The 23165-nt window shown below is 38.0% G+C and overlaps 3 protein-coding genes and 1 non-coding gene across 8 annotated transcripts; 3 read left to right on the top strand and 1 right to left on the bottom strand.

Moving 5' to 3' along the window:
* Positions 1–601: 601 nt before the first annotated feature.
* LOC111793412 (WD repeat-containing protein VIP3-like) lies at positions 602–2989 on the top strand. 4 transcript variants are annotated; one of them, XM_023675269.1, is made up of 2 exons: positions 602–879; positions 2498–2989. In XM_023675269.1, exons 1-2 carry the CDS (start codon positions 610–612, stop codon positions 2558–2560), a joined length of 333 nt encoding a protein of 110 aa, XP_023531037.1. In that variant the 5' UTR covers positions 602–609; the 3' UTR covers positions 2561–2989. The 4 variants fall into 4 exon arrangements, with proteins under 4 accessions (XP_023531037.1, XP_023531038.1, XP_023531040.1 ...); XM_023675270.1 differs by having other exon boundaries at positions 1933–2989; XM_023675272.1 differs by having other exon boundaries at positions 1800–2989.
* Positions 2183–2254, top strand: TRNAN-GUU. Its single transcript has one exon. It is a non-coding gene; the product is annotated as a tRNA-Asn (tRNA).
* Positions 2990–3983: 994 nt separating the features above from the next.
* Positions 3984–18117, top strand: LOC111792608 (myosin-17-like). Its single transcript, XM_023674118.1, has 39 exons — positions 3984–4580; positions 5714–5842; positions 6329–6472; positions 6574–6719; positions 7510–7666; positions 7762–7820; positions 8146–8305; positions 8395–8544; positions 8621–8757; positions 8843–8989; positions 9167–9268; positions 9344–9401; positions 9487–9588; positions 9675–9712; positions 9846–9972; positions 10054–10224; positions 10326–10457; positions 10591–10700; positions 10804–10864; positions 11486–11663; positions 12971–13176; positions 13280–13399; positions 13517–13615; positions 13726–13947; positions 14339–14478; positions 14688–14805; positions 14899–14949; positions 15023–15103; positions 15192–15362; positions 15456–15611; positions 15700–15906; positions 16028–16165; positions 16249–16319; positions 16429–16528; positions 16609–16665; positions 16747–16803; positions 16885–16965; positions 17335–17414; positions 17505–18117. The coding sequence occupies exons 1-39, from the start codon at positions 4578–4580 to the stop codon at positions 17626–17628; spliced, it is 4590 nt and encodes a 1529-aa protein (XP_023529886.1). The 5' UTR covers positions 3984–4577; the 3' UTR covers positions 17629–18117.
* Positions 18118–18744: 627 nt separating this feature from the next.
* LOC111793923 (protein bem46-like) lies at positions 18745–22641 on the bottom strand. 2 transcript variants are annotated; one of them, XM_023675998.1, is made up of 8 exons: positions 22149–22641; positions 20982–21017; positions 20690–20768; positions 20503–20557; positions 20300–20416; positions 19973–20137; positions 19599–19842; positions 18745–19125 (listed from the first exon to the last, which is right to left on the bottom strand). In XM_023675998.1, the coding sequence occupies exons 1-8, from the start codon at positions 22384–22386 to the stop codon at positions 19094–19096; spliced, it is 966 nt and encodes a 321-aa protein (XP_023531766.1). In that variant the 5' UTR covers positions 22387–22641; the 3' UTR covers positions 18745–19093. The 2 variants fall into 2 exon arrangements, with proteins under 2 accessions (XP_023531766.1, XP_023531767.1); XM_023675999.1 differs by having other exon boundaries at positions 18745–19215; positions 22149–22632.
* Between the last annotated feature and the right edge of the window lie 524 nt (positions 22642–23165).

Genomic DNA, 23165 nt, shown 5'->3' with positions numbered 1-23165 from the left:
TCTCAGAGGCTTTATTTTTCATTTCAGGCTTGCTTTAAACTGTATTTATATTTGGGTGGGTGTTTGTGTTAAAAATTATTATGAGGGCACTATGGGAATTTCATACTACTAATTGGGTTTATATTTTTTTAACAAAAAAAAAGAAAAAAGAAAAAAGAAAAATATATATATACATATACATATAGGTTCTAATTATGTTTTTCCAAGCCTCCATTTTTGGGCACTCATTTTTACTGTTTTGTGATTCAAATTGAGAGTGAAAGATATAATGTTTCTTATAAATATAATTACATCATTATGTTTTTTAATTCTCTATTTAAATTAAAATTAAATCGTTCATAAAATATTAATTATAATTTTAAATGTCGATAATTTGATCTCGAATCTCGAGTATAAATGTTATTGGGAGAAAACTTATAAATAAAAAATTAAAAAAATTTGTATTTATTTATTTAAAAATGTTGGACTATAAGAATTATACCAAAAAAAACATTTTTTTTTTTTAAATGTGAAAAGCAAAATCAATAATTTTTTATTGTCGGAATTGAATCCATACAACGACGTCGTTTTGTTTTGCTGTCGTTTCCCTCTTCTTCGTATCTGTTGAAAATGCCACAGATAATCGCTTCCTCCTTCCTCCTCACCGGCTCCCTCGATGAGACCGTCAAGCTCTGGAAATCTGACGAGCTTGACTTGGACCGCACCAACACCGGCCACTGCCTTGGCGTCGTCTCTGTTGTTGCTCGTCCTTCCGGTTACGTTGCTGCCTCCGCTTCTCTCGATAGCTTTGTTCGCGTATTTGAGGTTGGTTCCAATTCCACTATCGCCACTCTTGAGGCGCCGCCGTCTGAGGTCTGGCAAATGCGGTTTAATCCCGAGGTAATTCTTCTTTGGCTTATTGATGTTTTGATTTTTGTGCTGTTTAGGAATTTTTTGCTGCTCTTTGATTTGAGATTTAACTAAGAATTTGAGATTGTTTTGCCTTTCACGTAAGGGCTAATTGACATAGTAATCTTTTCTTTTGCTCTGGTTCTTTCTTGGTACAAGATGCCTGATTCAGTAGATTATTGAATCTCAGTTTGTTCATTAACTTGATTCTTGAATGGAGGAAACATCCGTCGATGACTGTGTTTTGATGAACTATAGGCTGTTTATTGTTAATTTCACTTGGATCAACGGTTCACTTTTACTCAGACCGTAGTCTATGGAATTCGATGTGTTCAATTTCATATTGGTACGCTGAATAATGGACTGAATTGAGTTATGAATCATATGCTGAAGCAATTTTCAATTCTTTTCATATACAAATTAGCCCTTTAAATACAGAAATTGAGATCTCATTTGTGACAGAAACACTTACTCGTCGAGATGTCTATTTTTAGTAAATAGTTTATCATATTTACTATTGTATATGACATTCGACTAAAGCCATGAATGAATATAATGCCTATAGTGTTGTGCTCAATAGCATTTGCAGTTGCTTTGGGTAATTCTGATGGTTCTTTTCACACTGCACAAACGTCAACCATTCTCTGATATTCAACCCAAAAACGTGGTTCTTGTAAACCCATCAATATATAGATCTGAATATTGTTCGTTGTCATTTATGGAAGTTTAGACTATTTTAACTTTATGGCTGACCTGTTGTTTCTTTTAACTGAACTACTTTGTCCTGTTTGTTCTTTAATTCAACAACCTAAATCAATGAGAGCAGTGTTTCAGTTTTATTCAATCTAACCAGTAAAGAAAACCCACAAAAAATCATTTAATCTGTCTCCTGTCATGTCCAATCTTAGCAGTAACTTCTGCGTCAGGGTACCATGTCATGAGACAGATACAATCACATGGCAACTGGCTGCAACTCTATCAATTCCTCGTCCAGAAGGACCTAAACCCACTGATAAAACTGTTTGCAAAAATCTGTACTTGCAGTATCATGGAGCGTTGATGGAAGAAGACTTGCTTGCGGTTTAATGGATGGAACCATTTCAGTCTTAGACGTAGCTCGCTCAAAGTTTCTACACCACTTGGAAGGCCACTTCATGCCAGTGAGATCCCCACCGCCGCTAGTAGATATTGTTTTCTTTGGACTTTTCTTCAAGGTTTTTAAAAAGCAGGTTTCTCATATTGGTCATGGGCTGAGAACGGGAATTGAATTCTCTGAAACCTAATTTATTGTTGTTTCTCAGTAGCTCAGTGGTAGAGAGGTCGGCTGTTAACCGATTGGCCGTAGGTTCGAATCCTATTTGGGTAGATTTGATTCATTCCGAATTGAAAAGGTTCGCTTTGACCGTCAAGAGTAGGGATAACCCATTCGGTTCCCTATGTCTTTGTTTCTGTTGCATTCTATCTTATCGTATCAAATTTTGTTCTGCCATATTTGAGAATCATCGTAGTCTGGTCTATTTACAAGCTAGGAAGAGAGATCGCCATGTCCGGCCATTCAAGTGTGGGGTGTTGAGTGTTGATGCAAGCCCTGATGGTGCTCTTGCAACAGGTTCAAGCGACAGAACTGTTATGCTTTGGGATCTTAAAACGAGGGAGGCTGTTCAAACAATGATTAAGCATAGCGATCAGGTCTGCTGGGGTGTTGTTGCATTCCGACCGCATGATGGGGCTGGTGTGGAGGCTGGGCGACATGCTAGTGTATCCGATGACAAGAGCATCTCCCTGTACGATTACATTTGAATCCGACAGATGCAGGGAGGCAAGGACAATGAGTAGTTTTCTAGAAAGCAATCGGTGCCACCGCTTCATCCATAGCTGTTGCCCACACTAATATTCGTTCTACTTCTATGTCAAGTTGCTTGTCTTTTTAGTCATGAATCAGCGACATTATTCTGTTGCCAACTTGTTATCAGCGTTCATTTGCTACCTAGATTTGGAATCAAGGGCAATGGACCCCAAATTTTATTACAGGAGAAAGAAGCGCACCAAAACTTTGAAGCCAGACTGAATAATAAAAAGGGCTATACGACAGGTTAATACACTATAGACTTTAGAACCTTATTTAGGGGACTTCCTTGGGAGATCATGCAATCGGATCCATCAATACGATGGTCGTGCATGAGGCAACTTCGATGTAGAGTTAAAAGGGATGCGAACATAGCAATCCTAACGAAAACTTTTCATTTTGAGACCCGTAATACAACTCACTATGAAACACTTTCTTACTTAGTAAGAACATCATGAAAGGGCCTCCTCCTCTGCTGGTATTTTGCCTGTATCATGTTTACCGGGGGACCCTCAATCCGGAAGGTTGCCACGACTACTATCGAGATATACATGTCTGCCCTATCGTGATGATAAACGGCTCATCTAGCCGTGACCTTCTCTTGAATTCTAAAAAATTCTGTCCCTCCATCCGTCAAAAATCAAATAAATAGAGAAAAGCTGGCTATCGGAATTGAGTGTTCAAAAATTTAAAGTCAAAGTTTAGACGGCTCACATCAGTTCTACTAGAGAAGACCAAGAAAAGGACTAATCAAGAACGTTACAAAAATTTAAGAGTCAGATCAGTTTTACGAGTAGATTTTTTTTTTTTTTTTGTTAGTTCAACGACATTTAGGTACCGACCGTTCAAATTCAAACCACTAACGGTTGGGTTGATAATTCATATTAGTTAAATTAAATTCAGTTTATTATAACTTACAAGTAGAAATTATTAACAAAATAAGTGGTTAAATATATATATAAAAAAAAAACAAATTTATTACAAAAAATGATTGAATTTTAGCGTCAGGTAAAACGGCCAAGGGTGGCGGCGGTAAAAACCCAAGAAGCTGCGATGGCAGTTGACGTAAATAAAAGGAAAAACAGGGGCAAAAACCATAGCCTCCTTGATTAGCTCTCTAATGTCGGGTTTAGAGCATAATAATGAGTAATTGAGACACACGGTATATGGAGGCCACGAATGTTGAACTAACCAGCAGCCCTCTCTTCTATACCAACGCCACCATCTCACAAACCCAACAAACGGGATACTCCCCAAAATCAAATTGAACAAAAAAAATTTAACTTTTAGAGAGAGAAATCTTACAGCACAGCCTAGAGAGAGAAACCCCCTTCACACCCAAAGAAATTGCTTCAACCTTTTCGCCTTGGTTTATAAACAAAACAATCTCACCTCAGAACCAGAAGCTTTGGAAAAAAAAAAGGGTAACCCACATAGAAAAGAAGGAAGAACAACAAAAAAAACTTCGCGGCAGCTTTGTTTTCTTCCTTTCTCTCTGTTTATCGCCTTCTTTTAAGTTCCCAATTGAACCTTCTGTATTTGTTTTGTCAATATTTGGTCTTCCATTTCTTACCCTTCAGCTGCTTCTATCCGATCTAGCTTTCCGTGTCTTGTTCCGTTTGTTTCGGATGAGTTTGCGGCGGAGGAAGTTCTTTTGAGGGGATTTTATTGATACCCTTTTGCGAACTCCAGCTCTTGTGGCTTTGTTTTTGGATATATCAGCTGGTTAAGCTTTGTGGGTACTTGTGCGTTTTGTCCGATCTGGGTCGTCGAGTATTTGGTTCCTTTTGACTCCTTTCTGTCTTGGATGAGTTAACACGGAAGATCGCCGTTCATAATCGCCATGGTAACGTCAATGAAATGATTGATATTTGTTTTGTTTGCATTGTAATTTGCTGGATTTACTCGGCTTTATGACCATTTTGACTTGAATTCTTTGTATGTTGGTTGGATAGCATGCTGCTTTCGGTTTTTTTTTAGAATAAAGTTGAATTTGGACTTTGAACTTGTACTATTGGGTGGAGTTTTCAATGGAATGTGGTTCTGACGCCATTTTTTTGAGCTCAAACTATGTTCTTAATCCGTGATGGTCTCATTTCTACTCCTCCAGATTAGGGATTAACATCAGGGACATTTCCAACTATGAGTTTAAATTGAATACGCTAGATTGTAATATGGAATACCTCTGGATAATAAGAAAGAGAACAGCCAATTTGACCGATTTTTCGGTTCGGTGCAAATAAACAAAGTGATTATTTCGATCGGTATTTTGAATTGGCTTGTAAATCAAATGGTTGTTGGTGTTTTGTTGACTTGTGACAATCATTTACTTTGTGCCATTTTTCAAGCCTTTTCATCCAAATGTGTAATATTCGACTAACGTACCAAGTGATTGATTTAGAGTTAGGTTCAGGTAAGCGTTGATTCATATAAACGGTAGGATTCTTGAGCGATGTTGATATAATACTCTTTTAGTGGTCTCAACGGAACTCAATCTTTATGGTTTATAACCTAATAGTTTTGTTAAGTTGGAATGTGCTAAAATTTTATAGTTATCATTTGTCATCGAGCTATGATTGCTATTAGAGTTCTTCCTGGTGTTGTTGCCATAAATTCGTTCTTATGATCATCGTCTCTACGACATGTTCCATCTTTAACTATATGATTACTTGGGTATTACTTGTTATCTCTTATGCATTGGAGTGCTCGTGTGTGTATTGATGACAAGAATTGAAAAGTGAAAAGTAGAGAAGAGGAGAAAATAATCAAGAGAGTTTCACCCAAGTGCAATTTATGAAGATAAAGTATCTTCTTTTTTTTTCTTTTGTGAAATTCATGCTCTAGATACCTCTGTTGATTTATATTAGGATGAAGTAAAAATTATGTTTATGATAGTCTTTTCGATTGCATATGTTTATTGAACTGAATGTTACTACTCTTCGAACACTAATATGCCTTTTACTGTGTTTCTGTAAGCAGAGTGGACCAGTTAACATCATTGTTGGTTCTCATGTCTGGATTGAAGATCCAAAACTAGCATGGATTGATGGTGAAGTTTTTCGTATCAATGGAGAGGAAATTCACGTCCGCACTACAAATGGGAAGACGGTGAGTCATGCACTCAGCTCATGAATTAATATTCATGTCAGCATGTTTCAATGCTAAATTTAAGGAATAACGAACACTTGTTAGCACAATAGATGTGTAATACACATTAGCTGCACAAAGTCTATAGGTTCAATATTTGTTAGACACATCACACTTAAGTATACTAAATAGGCATGTAATGATATAGGACAAAAATAATATAGTCTGAGAACGAAATACATCAAACTCATTTTTCAAGCATATAAATCCATAAACTTATTGACTTTTTAATAAATGTGTCGGGTCATGTCCGTATCCTAGATTTTTAAAAAAGAACATGTTGTCATGTCCATGTTGTGTCGTATTCATATCTCGTATTTGTATATGTGCTTCTTAGGTCAATAGTATGACAATTCGTGCATGTGCATTTGATTTGGTTCAATAATTTTTCTTGAAATGACGATCGAAGCTGGGCCCATTAGACTGATACTTGACTATTAATTGCAGGTTGTTGCAAATATATCAAAAATATTCCCCAAGGATACCGAAGCACCTGCTGCAGGTGTCGATGACATGACAAAGTTGTCATACTTGCATGAACCTGGAGTTCTGAGCAACTTGGCTACCAGATATGAACTCAATGAAATCTATGTAGGAAATCATTATCTCCTCTCTTTGTGAATACAGTAAGAATATTTCCAGATAACAGAGATTTGTATAAATTGCATATCATACCTTTAACATCCTTGCAGACATACACTGGAAATATACTTATTGCCATAAATCCATTCCAAAGATTACCCCATCTGTATGATACTCACATGATGGAACAATACAAAGGAGCTGGATTTGGAGAACTAAGTCCTCATGTCTTTGCAGTTGCTGAAGTGGCATACAGGTAAGCTTCCTTTTCTTTTTTTGGATTTTCTTTAGGAACGAGGGATAGATGCGGTATAATGGCCCAAGTCCACCGCTAGCAGATATTATCCTCTTTGGGATTTCCCTTTTGAGCTTTTCCTCAAGGTTTTTAAAACACGTCTTTCAGAGCCAGGCATCGAGTGGTGTGCTAGCGAGGACGCTGGATCTCCAAGGGGGTGGATGTGAGATCCCACATCAGTTGGAGAGGGGAACGAAGTATTCCTTATAAGGGTATGGAAACCTCTCCCTAACAGACGTGTTTTAAAACCTTGAGAGGAAGCCTAGAAGGGAAAGCCCAAAGATGATAATATCTAGTAGAGGTGACCTTGAGCTATTACACGTGGGATAACAGATGGGGACTACTCATTAGTTTCAAAATTTTTAAGTAGCTTAAGTAACAATTCAATAAAAAAAATTTATCCTTTAGTTGTCGTGTAGCCTATGATTTCTTGGTTTAGTTGTGATCTTAAATTAATTTGTCGGGCATCTACTAATGCTTCCATGCATGCATTCTCACACCGTCATTAATTTGATGGAAAAATAAAATAAAAAAAGAATGAAGTTTGACAAAAACTTCTGTTCGTTGCTACTTGTTAATATTCGTAGAATCTAAATTCTTGGTATGGGTTAGCAAGGTTTTACAAAGGCGTGTATTTCGTTTCTTCCATTAGAATTTGGGTGGCAATATAACTTCGATTTAGGTGGAAAATGTAGTTAACCGTGTGTTTTCTCCACGTTTTGGCTTAACTAGCTTCTTCTGTCCATTGTAGGGCAATGATTAATGAAGGAAAAAGCAATTCAATTCTAGTTAGTGGAGAAAGTGGTGCTGGTAAGACTGAGACCACGAAGATGCTCATGCGGTACCTTGCATACCTTGGAGGCCGATCTGGAGTGGAAGGACGAACAGTTGAACAACAAGTCCTGGAAGTAAGATAAGGATCTTTTTACTATGCATAATAGAGAACTACTGGCACTCTCATAATTGAAGCCTCTGATGTTTATTTCTTTCTATATCCTCCCAGTCCAATCCAGTTCTTGAAGCATTTGGCAATGCAAAAACTGTTAGGAACAATAATTCAAGGTGAGTTTTTCTATGCCGAGGAGTATGTTTCGATTGTTTAATATTGAATAGAAATCATTCAATTTTCTTCTCTCACATTTGTTTGTAGCAAGCTCCATCAAATTTGAAATTGATGTACTTCTCCCATGTCTATGAATTATGTAATTAATCTGTGAGAATATCAACTTTATAATCATTTCTATGATTGATGGTCATCCAAGCCTCGATGCTCGATATATATTCACTATCACCGAATGTTCTTGTGCAAGGGACAGAACATTCTTAAATGCTGCAAGCTTATTCAAAAAGTTTATGCAATAGTTAGTAATTTTGGTGTGAAATGCAGTCGCTTTGGTAAATTTGTTGAGATCCAATTTGACAAGAGTGGGAGAATATCTGGGGCAGCTGTCAGAACTTATTTGCTTGAAAGGTCTCGAGTATGTCAGATTTCAGATCCTGAAAGAAACTATCATTGCTTTTACCTTCTATGTGCAGCTCCTCCTGAGGTACAATGTTCAACTTTAAAATCATAAACGATTTGCACGTGACGGTAACTTATACCTCTGATTCTAATCTATGCATCAACAAAAACCAGGAAAGGGAGAAGTATAAATTAGGAGACCCTAAATCGTTCCACTACTTAAATCAATCTAAATGCTTTGAGTTGGATGGAATCAACGATGCCCATGAATATCTTGCGACCAGAAGGGCGATGGATGTAGTTGGAATCAGCGAGGAGGAGCAGGTTAGCTTTCAGTAGTTTTTGGTGTACTCGTGCTTCTTATCACATCCAAATTTTGATAATAAATAATCCATTTCAGGAGGCAATTTTTAGGGTTGTAGCTGCAATTTTGCATCTTGGAAATGTTGAATTTGCAAAGGGAGAAGAGATTGATTCTTCAGTCATTAAGGACGAAAAATCCAGATTCCATCTCAATATCACTGCCGAATTGCTTAAGTTCGTTCCCTGAAAATTTCCACAAAAGATGTTTTAGTCATTATTAATACTTCAAAAGCTATCATTTTCTAAATGTTTAATTTAGGTGTGATGCAAAGAGTTTGGAAGATGCACTGATTCAACGTGTTATGGTAACGCCAGAAGAAGTTATAACTCGAACTCTTGATCCTGTTGCTGCATTGGGTAGTAGGGATGCCTTGGCTAAAACGATCTATTCACGGCTCTTCGACTGGTAATCTAATCTCTCTAGTCCTGAGGTTGGGTTCAGACCTCTAGACCTTCCTTCCTCGTTCATTTTCTTCTTCTCTATCAGTGATTTATCAACCTAGAAGGATATTTCAGGAGTCAGCATGTGAATGGATTTATCGTTCTTGATTCTTCTCCGTTCTTTTTCATACCTTTCCTGTAGGCTCGTGGAGAAGATTAACAACTCAATTGGACAAGACCCAAATTCTAAATCATTGATTGGAGTTCTGGATATATATGGATTTGAGAGTTTTAAATTCAACAGGTAATGATCACTTGTGCATTTTCGAGTTAGATTTTTTTATGTTTTCTTGCAATTGATCGATTCTTTTTCTAATAGCTTCGAACAGTTCTGCATCAATTTTACAAATGAAAAACTGCAGCAACATTTCAATCAGGTTGGTTGACTTGGATGTGTAAGATTCAACATAGGACACTACCTGCGTACTCGATTGAAGTTTTTGGTTAATTTTGTATATGCAGCACGTTTTCAAAATGGAGCAGGAGGAATATACCAAAGAGGAGATCAATTGGAGTTATATTGAGTTTGTTGATAACCAGGATGTCTTGGATCTTATTGAAAAGGTGTGCAACTCTTCTTGCCATCTCTATCTACACTGTTATATATCTTATAAGAGTTAAGTAATTAAAATACAGCTCTTCATTCACAGAAACCTGGAGGAATTATTGCTCTTCTGGATGAGGCCTGGTATGGCAGCTAATTTTAATCAGTATTAACTGTTTCATCTACTCCATGGTGTTTACTAATTTTATGATATAATGTCCAAATGATCTTGATTCTTCCTTCCATTCTCATGTTTCATTGTTTTTGCTTCATACAGCATGTTTCCTAAATCTACACACGAAACGTTTGCTCAGAAGTTATACCAGACGTTCAAGAACAACAAGCGCTTCATTAAGCCTAAGCTATCTCGTACTAGCTTCACAATATCTCATTATGCTGGAGAGGTCAATATATTAAGTTTGTTCTTATTTTTTTTGCTCCATGCTTAAATTCATCCCCTCTCAAAAGTTTCAAAAATGCTTCAGGTGACTTATTTGGCAGATCTTTTCTTGGACAAAAACAAAGACTATGTGGTAGCAGAGCATCAGGCCTTATTGACAGCCTCAAAATGCCCCTTTGCTAGAGCTCTATTTCCTCCTCAACCAGAGGAATCATCAAAATCCTCAAAATTTTCTTCCATCGGTTCACGTTTTAAGGTACGATTGCTCTTTTCGTTTCTTCTTTCATCTTTTTTTAAAGTTGGTGTCTAACCTAAATTCTACAAAATAGTGATGCTTTCACATTCTTAATTGTGCAGTTGCAACTTCAATCTTTAATGGAGACCTTGAATTCGACAGAACCTCACTATATCAGATGTGTCAAGCCAAATAATGTGCTCAAGCCTGCTATTTTTGAGAACTCAAATGTTATCCAGCAATTACGTTGTGGTGTGAGTATACTATACGGTGTCGTTTTGCTCTGTTGTACGCCTGGACTTTATCTGGTTTTATCTTTTAAAAGACTTAGCTATAGGTTAACCTACTCTTTTTGTTAATCTTATGTGGTTCTTTTATACTATTTAGGGTGTTCTTGAAGCAATAAGGATCAGCTGTGCTGGATATCCTACGAGAAGAACATTTTATGAGTTCCTCCTACGTTTCGGGGTTCTTGCACCTGAAGTTCTGGATGGGAAGTGAGTCAATTTACTGCTCTATGTGATATAGTTCTCTCTTAACAAAATTAAAGGAAAAATAGGGGAAATAAGTTTCCTGTATTCTTTGTGCACATCTATGCAGCTATGACGATAAGGTAGCATGCCAGATGATCCTGGATAAAATGGGATTGAAAGGTTATCAGGTGATTTCATTATTTCTTTTAACTATTGCTTTGGTTGGATTTGAATCACATGGCTCGAACACGCCCATATCGTTTATGAAATTAACGTCTTGAAATCCAATGGGGTTGGTAGATTGAAAAGGTTGGCTCCCAAGATATTTCAATAACTAAGAAATTCTCGTTTCTTTTGCTTAGTCGAATCATCGCTCCACTAACCAATCCCTTTTGCTGATAATTTCAGCTGTGTGAAAAAAAATTGTAGGATGACTGCTAGAGCAGGGATTTTTTGTGTATCTACTCAACTTTGCTAATTTCAAGCCTTTAATATATGTGGAGTATGGAAAACCTCATCCTTCTATTGTGTTCGAATATATATATCCTTTCGAATTCTGAGTCTGGTATCTAAGGTTCTATGTGCTTTCATGGTGTTGGGTATCCAAGTAACTCGATTCTATTACAAATGATAATAATTCGTTTTTCTTTAGTATGAACGATAATACTTGTTTGGGACTCGAGAATCTCATATGAAAGCTTCTGAGTGCTTTTTAGTATCTGGAGGTTTTGGGCATCTCCTAGGAGGTATCTGAAACCTGCCGTTTTTGGGCGGAGACTAATTTATCTGTTATCTCTTTGGTTGGTCAGATTGGTAAGACAAAAATCTTCCTGAGGGCTGGCCAGATGGCTTCTCTGGATGCAAAGAGAACAGAGATGCTTAGCAACGCTGCCCGAACTATTCAAATGCAAATTCGAACATTTATTGCACGCAAGGAGTTCGTTGCATTACGTAAAGCTGCTATCCAAGTGCAATCATTTACTCGAGGTATTTTCTTCAAATCTCTTTGGAAGTATGTGTATTCGGGGCTGAAGATATTTATGTAGGTGGATTTAATTGGTTTTATGTGAAAAATGAGATTCCCAATCACTTGTTAGTTAATTGCTCCTCTGTGAGAAGTTCTTGGGAGAAACTCTGGCTGATTTTTTACCTCAGTTCATGGTGCCTTCCTTGACCGACAAGTTCCTCCAAATTAACCTCGCTTTCTCCATGAAGAACTGTTATGCTTTGGTGGTCATGTATTTGGACAGTTTTTGAGAAATTATGGATGGCCAGAAACAGAATTTGTGAGATCCCACATCGGTTGGAGTGAGGAACGGAGTATTCTTTATAGAGATGTGGAAACCTCTCCTTAGTAGACGTGTTTTAAAACCGTGAGACTGACGATGATACGTAATGGACCAAAATGGACAATATCTACTAGCGGTGGGCTGGGGTTGTTACAAATGGTATCAGAGCCAGACACTCGGCGGTGTGTCAGCGAGGACGCTGAGCCCCGAAAGGGGGTGGATTGTGAGATCCCACATCGATTGGACAGAGAAACGAGTGCCAACGAGGACGCTGGGTCCCGAAGGCGGTGGATTGTGAGATCCCACATCGATTTGAGAGGGGAATGAGTGCTAGCAAGGACGCTGGGCTCCGAAGGGGGGTGAATTGTGAGATCCCACATCGATTGGAGAGAGGAACGAGTGCCAACAAGGAAGCTGAGTCCCGAAGGCGGTGGATTGTGAGATCCCACATCGATTGGAGAGGGGAATGAGTGCCAGCGAGGTCGTTAGGCCCCGAAGGAGGGTGGATTGTGAGATCCCACATCGATTGGAGAGAGGAACGAGTGCCGACGAAGACGCTAGGTCCTGAAGGCGGTGGATTGTGAGATCCCACGTTGATTGGAGAGAGGAGTGAGTGCCAGCGAGGACGCTGGGCTCCCGAAGGGGGGTGGATTGTGAGATCCCATATCGATTGGAGAGAGGGACGAAACATTCTTTATAAGGGTGTGAAAACCTCTCCCTAGTAGACGCGTTTTAAAACCTTGAGGGGAAGTCAGGAAGAAAAAGCCTAAAGAGGACAATATCTGCTAGTAGTGGGCTTGGGGTGTTAGTTGTAAATGTTTGAGGGAGTTGATTTGATGCCCAAGGGATGTTACAATAAGAATTTATGCAATAATCTTGCTTTATATCTTTTCCTTTTGGTAGTCATGACTTGCTGGAAAGAGATGGTCTAAATCTCTTAACCCTTTCAAGAGTAGGGTATCTAGTTCGAAGTTCTAATGTATGTTTGTTTCAAACTATAATCAGGTGTATTGGCTCGAAAACTCTTCGAGCAGTTGAGACAGGAAGCAGCAGCTTTAAGAATCCAGAAGTGTTTCAAGCGACATGTTGCCAGGAAATCGTACTTAGATTTGCTCTCATCTGCAACCACATTGCAAACGGGGTTAAGGGCGATGAAGGCTCGTGATGAGTTCAGATTTAGGAAGCGTACGAAGGCAGCAATTATCATTCAGGTGCTGTTTCTCGTTTGTTTATGACGTTTATGTTTCACTAAGTTAATTTGAAGCTCCTAGATAATTGGTCTGGGGATTCTAACTTTTCTTCGGTGACTTGCAGGCACGTTGGCGTTGTCACATGGCATATTCTTACTATACGAGACTCCAAAAGGCTGCATTATACACACAATGTGGTTGGAGGCGACGAGTTGCACGAAAGGAGCTAAGACAACTGAAAATGGTTCAAACTTGTCACTTTTTTGGTCTAATATTTATATTGTATTTAGGATAACTGTTGAATGAAGAACGCTGTGAGGAATAAATTAAGGTGCTCATATATATATTTATATGCGTGAAGGCTGCAAGGGAAACTGGTGCACTCAAAGAAGCAAAAGACAAATTAGAAAAACGTGTAGAAGAACTTACATGGCGCTTGCAACTCGAGAAGCGGCTGAGGGTAATTTCTTGATTATTTTCTCGTGTATTGTAACACGTGGATCTCGGTTCGTGAAACGAAGTACTCATTCAGCAGCAATTCATATGCTTGCTTTCCCCTTTGAATTTTAGACTGATCTGGAAGAGGAGAAAGCCCAAGAAATCGCCAAATTACAAGACGCTTTGCACGGTATGCAATTACAAGTTGAAGAAGCCAACGCTCAAGTTATCAAAGAGCGAGAGGCGGCTAAGAAAGCTATTGAAGAAGCGCCTCCGGTCGTCAAGGAAACTCCTGTTTTTGTTGAGGATACTGAAAAAATCAATTCCTTAATGGCTGAGGTGGAGAGTTTGAAGGTAGGTTACAACTATTTAGCCGATTGGTACTTTTTGGTAGGGAATATTTCATCACTATATGCATAGATAAACCTAAATCGCCGCACCTAATTGATCAAGAAGTTTGCGATGAGTGGCACGGGCTCTTTTTTTTATTTCTAGTGTTGTTATGGTTCATGAGTTCGGTTGAATGAATGGTGACGAGGTGAGGCTGATTGCTATTGCGCTACCATAAGAGCAATAAGCTAGTCACAGTGTGCTCGATCTTGCAATCTTGGACAATCTGAGGAAATATAATGGGGGATAAGAGGGCATCGGGTCTGGGGTTGATCATTAATTCTTTTTCAATGGTCAAGTTTCTTAAATTTTTTTTTCTCAAATCTCGAGGATACTCTAACCCGGAGATTTACAGGCTTTGCTGCTGTCAGAGAAAAAGACGTCCGAAGAGGCTAAAAAAGCTTATACAGATGCAGAAGCTAAAAATGTGGAGCTGGCTAAAAAACTTCAAGATGCAGACCAAAAGGTCGATCAACTTCAGGAGTCGGTGCAGAGGTTCGTAAGAGATTAAATCTTTGCCTCTATTTTCTATTTATATCTTATTGAGTTTCGACACGGTATTGTTCTACTTTAATATGCCTGGCTCGACCTATTTCTTTTTCTGGTGGTGTCAACTCCGGTCACGCGATTCCTTCTCTCGACTGTACGAAATTTCTTATATATGCTTTAGAGTCAATGACATGAAACTATCTTCTCTACATCAGGCTTGAAGAGAAGCTTTCAAATTCAGAATCGGAGAACCAGGTACTTCGTCAGCAAGCCTTGACCATGTCGCCAACAGGAAAAGCTTTATCTGCGAGACCGAAGTCGGTGATCATTCAGGTAGAACGTGATGATATTCATATGATACATTGGGTCTTTTCAGATAAACTATGAATTCTAAGAAACCCCACCAATTTTTGGTTGAAATTTCAGAGGACACCAGAGAATGGAAACATTCCACATGGAGAAGCCAAAGTATCATCTGTAAGATAAATTAATTTTTATGATAACAAAAGAACAATTTCGTATATCTTAAATTGTACACGTTGCGTATCAGGATACAACTCTAGCATTATCGACGATACGTGAACCTGAATCAGAGGAAAAACCACAGAAATCGCTTAATGAAAAGCAGCAGGTAAGAAGAAAAAACCTGAGAGCAAACGTGTTCTTCTTGGTGTTCGAGATTAATTAGTTTGTTTCTTGTGACGGATTATCGTGTTCAGGAGAACCAAGACCTGCTAGTGAAGTGCATAACACAGGATTTGGGATTTTCTGGAGGCAAACCAGTTGCTGCTTGTGTTATATACAAATGTCTTCTTCATTGGAGGTCGTTCGAAGTCGAAAGAACCAGCATATTCGATCGAATCATTCAAACAATAGCTTCATCCATAGAGGTGAGCATTAGCACTGTAACGCTTGTCTGGTAATCGAGATAAATGAAAGTCATCTACGTATCGTTGACACGTGTAGTTTTCACTCTGCTGAAGGTCCAGGATAACAATGACGTATTAACTTATTGGTTATCGAATACGTCGACGTTATTGTTGCTTCTTCAACACACTCTCAAAGCAAGTGGAGCTGCAAGCTTGACCCCTCAAAGAAGGAGAACTGCTTCTTCTTCTCTTTTTGGAAGGATGTCTCAAGTACAATAACTATCTATATTCTTTCAGGCCTTTATACCTTTTGTTATTCCGTCTTAATCACCTCTCGTTTCCGCTCTGCACGTTATAGGGATTAAGGGCTTCTCCACAAAGTGCTGGACTATCATTTCTAAGTAGCCGGGGGCTCGGTAGGTTGGACGATTTTCGGCAGGTCGAGGCCAAGTATCCAGCACTGTTGTTTAAGCAACAGCTTACAGCATTCTTGGAGAAAATATATGGAATGATAAGAGACAACCTAAAGAAAGAGATCTCGCCTTTACTTGGATTATGTATTCAGGTAGCTATCAAATCTTATCATTCCTCCAACAATGGATATTACTGTTGATAGAACGATAAAGAAACAGCTGTTAGAACGTTATGTCGATGAGCCGGAGCTTCATTTATTCATTTCAATGCAGGCTCCTAGGACGTCACGAGCAAGCTTAGTGAAAGGACGCTCCCAAGCTAACGCTATTGCTCAGCAGGCCTTAATTGCTCATTGGCAAAGCATTGTAAAAAGTTTAAACAATTATTTGAAGATCATGAAAGCAAACTATGTGAGTTCTTGAGTTCTAAGTTTTAACAACATCTATCATCTTTATCGTTCGTATAGCCGCAATCTTATGGCCGATTTTGTCAGGTTCCTCCATTCTTAGTCCGCAAAGTCTTCACTCAGATATTCTCGTTTATTAACGTTCAACTATTCAACAGGTAATGTATTCATACTCGACATTTTGCAATTGCATCAAGTATTTACAGGCCAAATGTCGATTTTTTTCGCTTCCAAAAGTTTAAAACGTCAATTTAATTCGTTCTGCAGCCTTCTTTTGCGGCGCGAGTGTTGTTCGTTCAGCAATGGAGAGTATGTGAAAGCTGGCTTGTCTGAATTAGAACAATGGTGTTCTGGGGCAACTGAGGAAGTCAGTAATCACAAAGTGATGTTTAGTTTATTCTCTTAAGATCATTTATTTGCTGTTCCTAACGACCTCGTCCTGTACAGTATGCAGGCTCGGCTTGGGACGAATTGAAGCATATTAGACAGGCTGTTGGATTCCTTGTAAGATTTGTCGATAACCTCGATTCTTCTATTATCTACGACTTTCTGTAGCTTATTTATACGAACTCTTGTCCTTCTCAGGTCATACATCAAAAACCGAAAAAGACGTTGAACGAGATAACAAAAGACCTATGTCCTGTTAGTGCTCTGCTTCTTTGTCTCTTGTTTTGCAAATGGTTTCAGCCTTTAATCCATATTATTGTATATGTTGCTTCTCAGGTGCTTAGCATACAACAGTTATATAGGATCAGTACTATGTACTGGGATGACAAATACGGCACGCATAGTGTATCCTCGGAAGTACGTTAACTTCGTCGAATTGGTTCTCTCTTAACTTTTGAATTACTGTTTCGTTTGATTCTCGGGATTCCTTCATCGACCTGGCTCTCTCTTAGCTTTTGAATTACTGTTTCGTTTGATTCTCGGGGTTCCTTCGTCGACTTGGTTCTCTCTTAGCTTTTGAATTACTGTTTCATTTGATTCTTGGGATACCTTGGTCGAATTCGTTCTCTCTTAGCTTTTGAATTACTGTTTCGTTTGATTCTCGGGATACCTTGGTCGAATTCATTCTCTCTTAGCTTTCGAATGACTGTTTCGTTTGATTCTCTGGATTCTCGGATCGTTGTACCTCCATTTATCTTTATTCTGATACCACTTTTCGAAGAACAGGTTATATCGAGTATGCGAAAACTGATGACGGAAGACTCCAACAATGCTATTAGCTCATTCCTGTTAGATGATGACTCTAGGTACAATCTTCATTCAAATTGCTATAGCCTGCCAGTGAATTATGTATGGTTTGAGTTCCATTATTTTGATCCTGCTTCTTCTGGATTCAGTATCCCATTTTCAGTGGACGACATCTCGAAATCAATGAAACAAGTAGACGTAACAGACATCGATCCTCCACCGCTGATACGAGAAAACTCCGGGTTCGGGTTTTTGCTTCAACGTGCAGAGTAGTAATGCCTATGTGATCACGACGATCATGGTGAAAAACTTACAACATCAAGTGTTCCTGTGCATATACTCATTGTTTGTCACCATTTCATGTGTATAGTTCATATCGAATTCCATCGACCCAGCGACCAAGTTCGGATGGTCGTCTGGGTCGAATTTATTTTGCCTCTCGTGTCATATCGACACAGAGAGGGGTCTTTGTCTAGAACCCATGTTCACCAAGTGTGATCATGGGTTCAGAAAACCATCACCTTTGCAGTGGTATTTCTTATATTCATTTGGTTTTTTTCCCCAAGGGTCTTGTAGTTTTAGAGGGCCTCTTTTTTGGGTTAGCTTATGGAAGCAAAATTTGTATTTAGTGTGATGTAATTTTTAATTTTTTTTTTTTTAATTTTTAAGTATTTGGTACAGTATTTTGTGTTCTTGTTGCTCATATTTAGTACTTTTAGGCCCCAAGAATAAAGAAGCTGGCAACTATTATCATATTATTCACATCTATTACTTTTTTTTTTTTTTTTTTTTTTTTAAAGCCTTGAGATGATTTGGTATTTAATGGACAATATCTGCCTATAAGCATGTGAAAACCGGATACTATTTGTTAAAGGCAAGATGATGGCATATATAGGTTGGATGGGGTTGGATCGGTAACCTGAGCAACTTGAATCAAGTTCACAATCCAAAATTTCGGGTTTGTTGAGTTGTGTTTGCAATTTGAGCAATTTAAATCAAGTTCACAACCCAACTGGACCAAAAATTTCGGGTTTGTTGAGTTGTGTTGGCAACCTGAGCAACTTAAATGAAGTTCACAACCCAACTGGATCCAAAATTTTGAGTTTGTTGAGTTGCGTTGGCATTATCCCAACCTATCACTAACATCACTTACCAACGTTAGATAGAGTACGGTTGTATTATAACTCTCTTTTCAAGTTGGTTGGATTGACTAGACCGAAAAAGTATCAACCTACGAACCAACTCGAATTTACTGATTTCTAAAAACTTAACCTAATCTAAATCGAAAAAATTATAACCTAAACACAACTTTTATGGATCGGGTCGTTCGGGTTGAAGTTAACTTCTATTGAATTTTGTGAAATAATAATAATAAGTTCAAAGACACTACGAAGGTAAAAGCACATCATAACTTCTGTCCCTTTCTTCTCAATCAAATTCCCAATTCAACAAAAACATCAAATTGAGAATCGAAGGCAAACAGCATTTGATTTCAAATGCATAATACATAAAAGCAAAAATTTGGCTTCATTTTTTTTCTATTTGCCTTGGAAATTATCATACAACTAAAATTAGTTGCAGTCTTTGATAGAACATATCAAAGGGCACTCTCAGACTCTGCCATACAACCCTAAAAACCAAAAAAAAGACCCAAAAAAAGAGGCCTACAAGTGAATATTTGATTACTACAGCAGCACATTCCACTAGCTCTGATGATTCTTCTCTACTAGCCAACTTCTCAGAGAAGAGACGACAGGGAGCTTGTAGTTCCTGGATATGCCACAATCAATTTGGAGAAGAACACACCAAATCAATATAATTCTAAACCCCATTTCCCAGCAACTCATCTACTGCCAAAAGCTGAAACCAGCAATAACAATCCGTAAACAATCAAAGACAAGAGGGTTAAAGCTTGCGTCGGTTCCTGCTTCCAGAAACACGAAACGATGCGATACCAAAAAGGAAATGTAATGGGTAATCCAAGGTTCAGAGATATGGTTGAATGGCAAAAGAACAGTTCAATGCTTGTACTCAAGAGTCTGGTTATCTTCATTCCACAAAATATGGTGAATTGTGTTAAGTGTTTCTAAGATTCAGAAATGTGGATGAATCTAAAAAGAACATGAGTATGATATTCAACCAATCTTTTCTTTATATTTCTTCCATTTGAATGATCTATCATGCCTGTTTACTAGGAAGTTGAGGGAAACTCTATTTTTTTCTTAAATGAGAAATTTTCGAACCTTTGTCGTCTCCTGATGATTCACTTTCTCTCTTATCCAGTACATTCTTATCAAGGAACTGCTGGATTGTTCTCCAGTAATGATCACCACCAGCTAACCAAGTGTTCATATGCATGCCGGAGGGAAAGTCGACAAAGAGACAACGGTTGTTATGAGCAGCTGCTTTGGCATACAGCATCTGCATGTGGGTTGGGGGAACCATCTCATCTTGTAATCCAGATAAGAAAAGAATTGGCTGCTTAATCTGCAATGATATGATTTCAAAGAGAGCTAATTATAACTAAAGCAAGCAAATAATGCCCCAGTAAGATTAAGAAAGTACGTTTTTTTTTGTCAAAAAAACAAGTTTTGGATCACTGTTGTTTAAGCCTGACCTTGCCAACTACGTCAATCGTGCTCCATGGAGAACGCACAAGAAAATTGAGAACCTTGGGACCTCTTGATCCAGGGCCTCCAATGAACCACTTTAGAAAGGGTAGCAAAACTCCAGCCATATCCAAAATTGATGTAAAAGTATTTTCTAATATCAGTGCGGCAACCTGCAATTCAGAATCTAGTAAACAAACAACAAAATGCAGAATAAAAGGCACAAAAAAGTCAAAGAAGATCAATTTAACATATCCTAATGTAGGTTATAACAGTAAAAAAATCCCTTAAAACACTGGACATTTAACATTTTGATTGTAAAAATCCGACCGTACCTTGTCAGGGTTATTTTTGGTAAGAACAGCTCCAACTGCACCCCCAAGTGACCTTCCAAACACTATTATTCTAGACGTGTCAATATCAGTCCTTTGAGAAAGATGATCCAATGCAGCCTACTCAAGTAAAGCAAAATCGTAACGTTTTTAAGTACTCTTATTGAAAAGACAGAATAGAAAAAAGAATAAAAACCGAAGCACACCTGAGCATCTCGAGTAATTCCGTGCTGAGAAGGATAACCATCACTTGCTCCATAACTGCTTGAGGTCATAGGGCATCAGTGACCATTTCATTAAAGTAGCAGCAGTATATATCAATGAACATATTACTGCTGAAATGTATTACAAGAACAAAGGAAACACTTGCCACATTTATGTAAAATAACATACCCTCTATATGAAAGCATGAAAACATTGCACTGTAACCTTTGTATCATGATGCGAACCATTTCAAGACGATGGGCAATGTCTAGAGCAGGAAGTCAAGGTAAAAAAATAGTAATTGAACCCAAGAAATCATCGACGTATTAATAATTTTCGCAGACAATTATTTTATTTAGCCAACATTATGAACGAAATTCTAATCTAGGAAGTATGAAGATTCAAACGAGCTAGAAAATCTAGTTAAAAAGAATTTTCTCATGTCTAATGTCCACAGAGATTGTCATAACAATCAGGATACTTCCAGCATTCTCTTGGAAAAAAAGGATGGTAGGACCTGCAAAACAGTAGCACCACAATGTAAGTCTTGAAAAGTTACCTCACATTAAGGTACATACGGAAGCCCAGTGAGGGAAAAGAAAAGTAAGAAGCAGAGGACAGTAAATTATGCTGTCGGAGACTCGGAGGGGAAAAAAACAAACAAATATACAATTAATAAAAATAACCAGGAAAAATGGGGTATCAGGAAAATTGAAGCCATCTTATCATATTCCTAACTTTTGTCTTTCTTGTTGTTACATTTGTGGCGTGCAAGGCGATAACGAAATGTTTCTAAAGAGGAACTGGGAACCACCCCAATTTTAAATGGCCCCTAAGAGGGTTGAGGCTTATTGTGACTTAAGAAATGGAGATTTTCCCTTGTAGGTTCTAACTTCTTGTCAAATTTCCATCTGCCATTGTATCGGACTGATGCATATTTAAGCTCTAAGTGGTTGCAAGTTTTTCGAATCAAAGGTTCGGTAGAGTTCGAAAACAACAATTCGACAAGTTAACAGTAGTCCTGTATCGATCTAATGAAAAATTTCACTTCGGTTGTGCTCAATCCAACTCCTAAACACTTCAACCTTCAACGATCAGATTAAATTTCACCACTGCACATTTAGATCCAGCATGTGATACCCTTGGAAAGTTCCATGTTCGTTATCTGGCTTTCATTATTGAAACATTTGAAAGAACTTCTACATTCCCACAGACAATTCGCGCACCAGCCGTCCAACAGTCTCTCATGCACCCTCTCAATCATCCTCAATTCCCCCAACCCAAAATGGATCCGCCATAATTTAGAGTTAAACTTAATTACCACGTATTTGAGCAACTAATCATCCAAACTTAATGATCAACCCACCATCCCAACAAATTTAAGCACCATGCTCTTCCCTCCACTTCAGAACACAAAATGAATTCATCTCCATCACTAATGAAATAATTCAACCACAAAATGCAAATAAGATCCACCTCGCCGAGTTCCAGAAATCAGCTCAGAGTCGCAAAAAAATTGGGAAACAAACACAACAAAATCACCAAAACCCTACTGGAAAAATCATTAAAAAAAAAATAAATAAATAAAAAGTCGCCCATTACAAAAATCAACGCACCGAAAGAGAAAAGAAAAGAGAAGGATCAAAACCTCGGCAATCGGGGAAGAGCTTGATGAACCACGAGTGAAGACGGACTCCATCGGAAGATCGAAGCCAGACATCCTCATAAACAAGGCGAAGCCGAGACGGGTTAATCGCGTAAGATTTGGTAAGTCCGGGAAGAACCGGCACATAAACCAATCTCTCCTGGAAGGCAACTAGTAACGCCATTCCGGCGACCATCAAACCTCCGACACCATAGAGTAACGCACTCACATAAGAAACCATAACTCGATCTCCCCTTGGCCGTTGGTTTTGCAGGTTTTTCCCTGGATTTGAAAATTGAAGTTCAGAGTCAGTTGATGAAGGGGAAATTCACAAGATTTAAGGGAGAAGAGAAGATGTAGGGCCTGAAAAGGGAATTCGGGTTTTGAAGTTGGGAGTTAAATTAAACCGGGTTGGTGGCTTGATTTGGCGTTGGGGTTACACAGTGTGGGCCTGTTCCTCGCACAGTGACATCGGCAGGCAGAGCTATGGCTATGGCGCTTAGCTGCGTGAGCTTTGGACCACACTCTACCAAAAAATGGAGTCTCATTGCGTGGTCGATGCTCCTTCTGAACTTTTTTTTCTTTTTCTTTTTTCTTTTTTTTCTTTTTTTCCTATCCCAACCAAAATGGCAAAAAGTATAAAAAAAAATAGTATAAAATGATTAATATTTTATTTTTAAAATATTTTTTAATTTTAAAAATACCATTTAACTCTAGTAAGTATTTCACTTCTTTCGAAAATAATCTTACCACAAGTATATTATAAAATTTTAAAATTAAGAACAGACAATTTCCATCCCTATATTGACGGTAAAAAAAATTGAATAAAAATTAACCATGTTAATACTACCTTTAAAATTTAATGAGTATTTTTTTAACCGTATTTTAAAACATTTTAACGATATTTTTTAAATGAAAATTTAAGAACATTTTTTTAAAATATAAATAATTATAAATGAATTTTTAGATTTTTGGATTTTTTTTAGACCAAATAAAATAAAAAAATTTAGAGATATTCTT

Source organism: Cucurbita pepo, chromosome LG04 (genome assembly GCF_002806865.2).
Source record: "Cucurbita pepo subsp. pepo cultivar mu-cu-16 chromosome LG04, ASM280686v2, whole genome shotgun sequence".
NCBI classification, from domain to species: Eukaryota; Viridiplantae; Streptophyta; class Magnoliopsida; order Cucurbitales; family Cucurbitaceae; genus Cucurbita; species Cucurbita pepo.
Note: the sequence above shows the minus strand (reverse complement) of the source record. Positions and strands in the feature narration are given on the sequence as shown.

Excerpts from the sequence above, each read along its gene's own strand:
- LOC111793412 (XM_023675269.1), top strand. The coding sequence starts at position 610 with ATGCCACAGATAATCGCTTCCTCCTTCCTCCTCACCGGCTCCCTCGAT. Across the intron at positions 880-2,497 it reads AAATGCGGTTTAATCCCGAG|GTTCAAGCGACAGAACTGTT; the intron begins GTAATTCTTCTT and ends CTCTTGCAACAG.
- LOC111792608 (XM_023674118.1), top strand. Across the intron at positions 10,701-10,803 it reads CCTGAAGTTCTGGATGGGAA|CTATGACGATAAGGTAGCAT; the intron begins GTGAGTCAATTT and ends ACATCTATGCAG. Across the intron at positions 14,806-14,898 it reads CGAAGTCGGTGATCATTCAG|AGGACACCAGAGAATGGAAA; the intron begins GTAGAACGTGAT and ends TTGAAATTTCAG.
- LOC111793923 (XM_023675998.1), bottom strand. The coding sequence starts at position 22,386 with ATGGTTTCTTATGTGAGTGCGTTACTCTATGGTGTCGGAGGTTTGATG. Across the intron at positions 20,417-20,502 it reads GAATTACTCGAGATGCTCAG|GCTGCATTGGATCATCTTTC; the intron begins GTGTGCTTCGGT and ends TTACTTGAGTAG. Across the intron at positions 19,843-19,972 it reads CGATTGACGTAGTTGGCAAG|ATTAAGCAGCCAATTCTTTT; the intron begins GTCAGGCTTAAA and ends ATATCATTGCAG.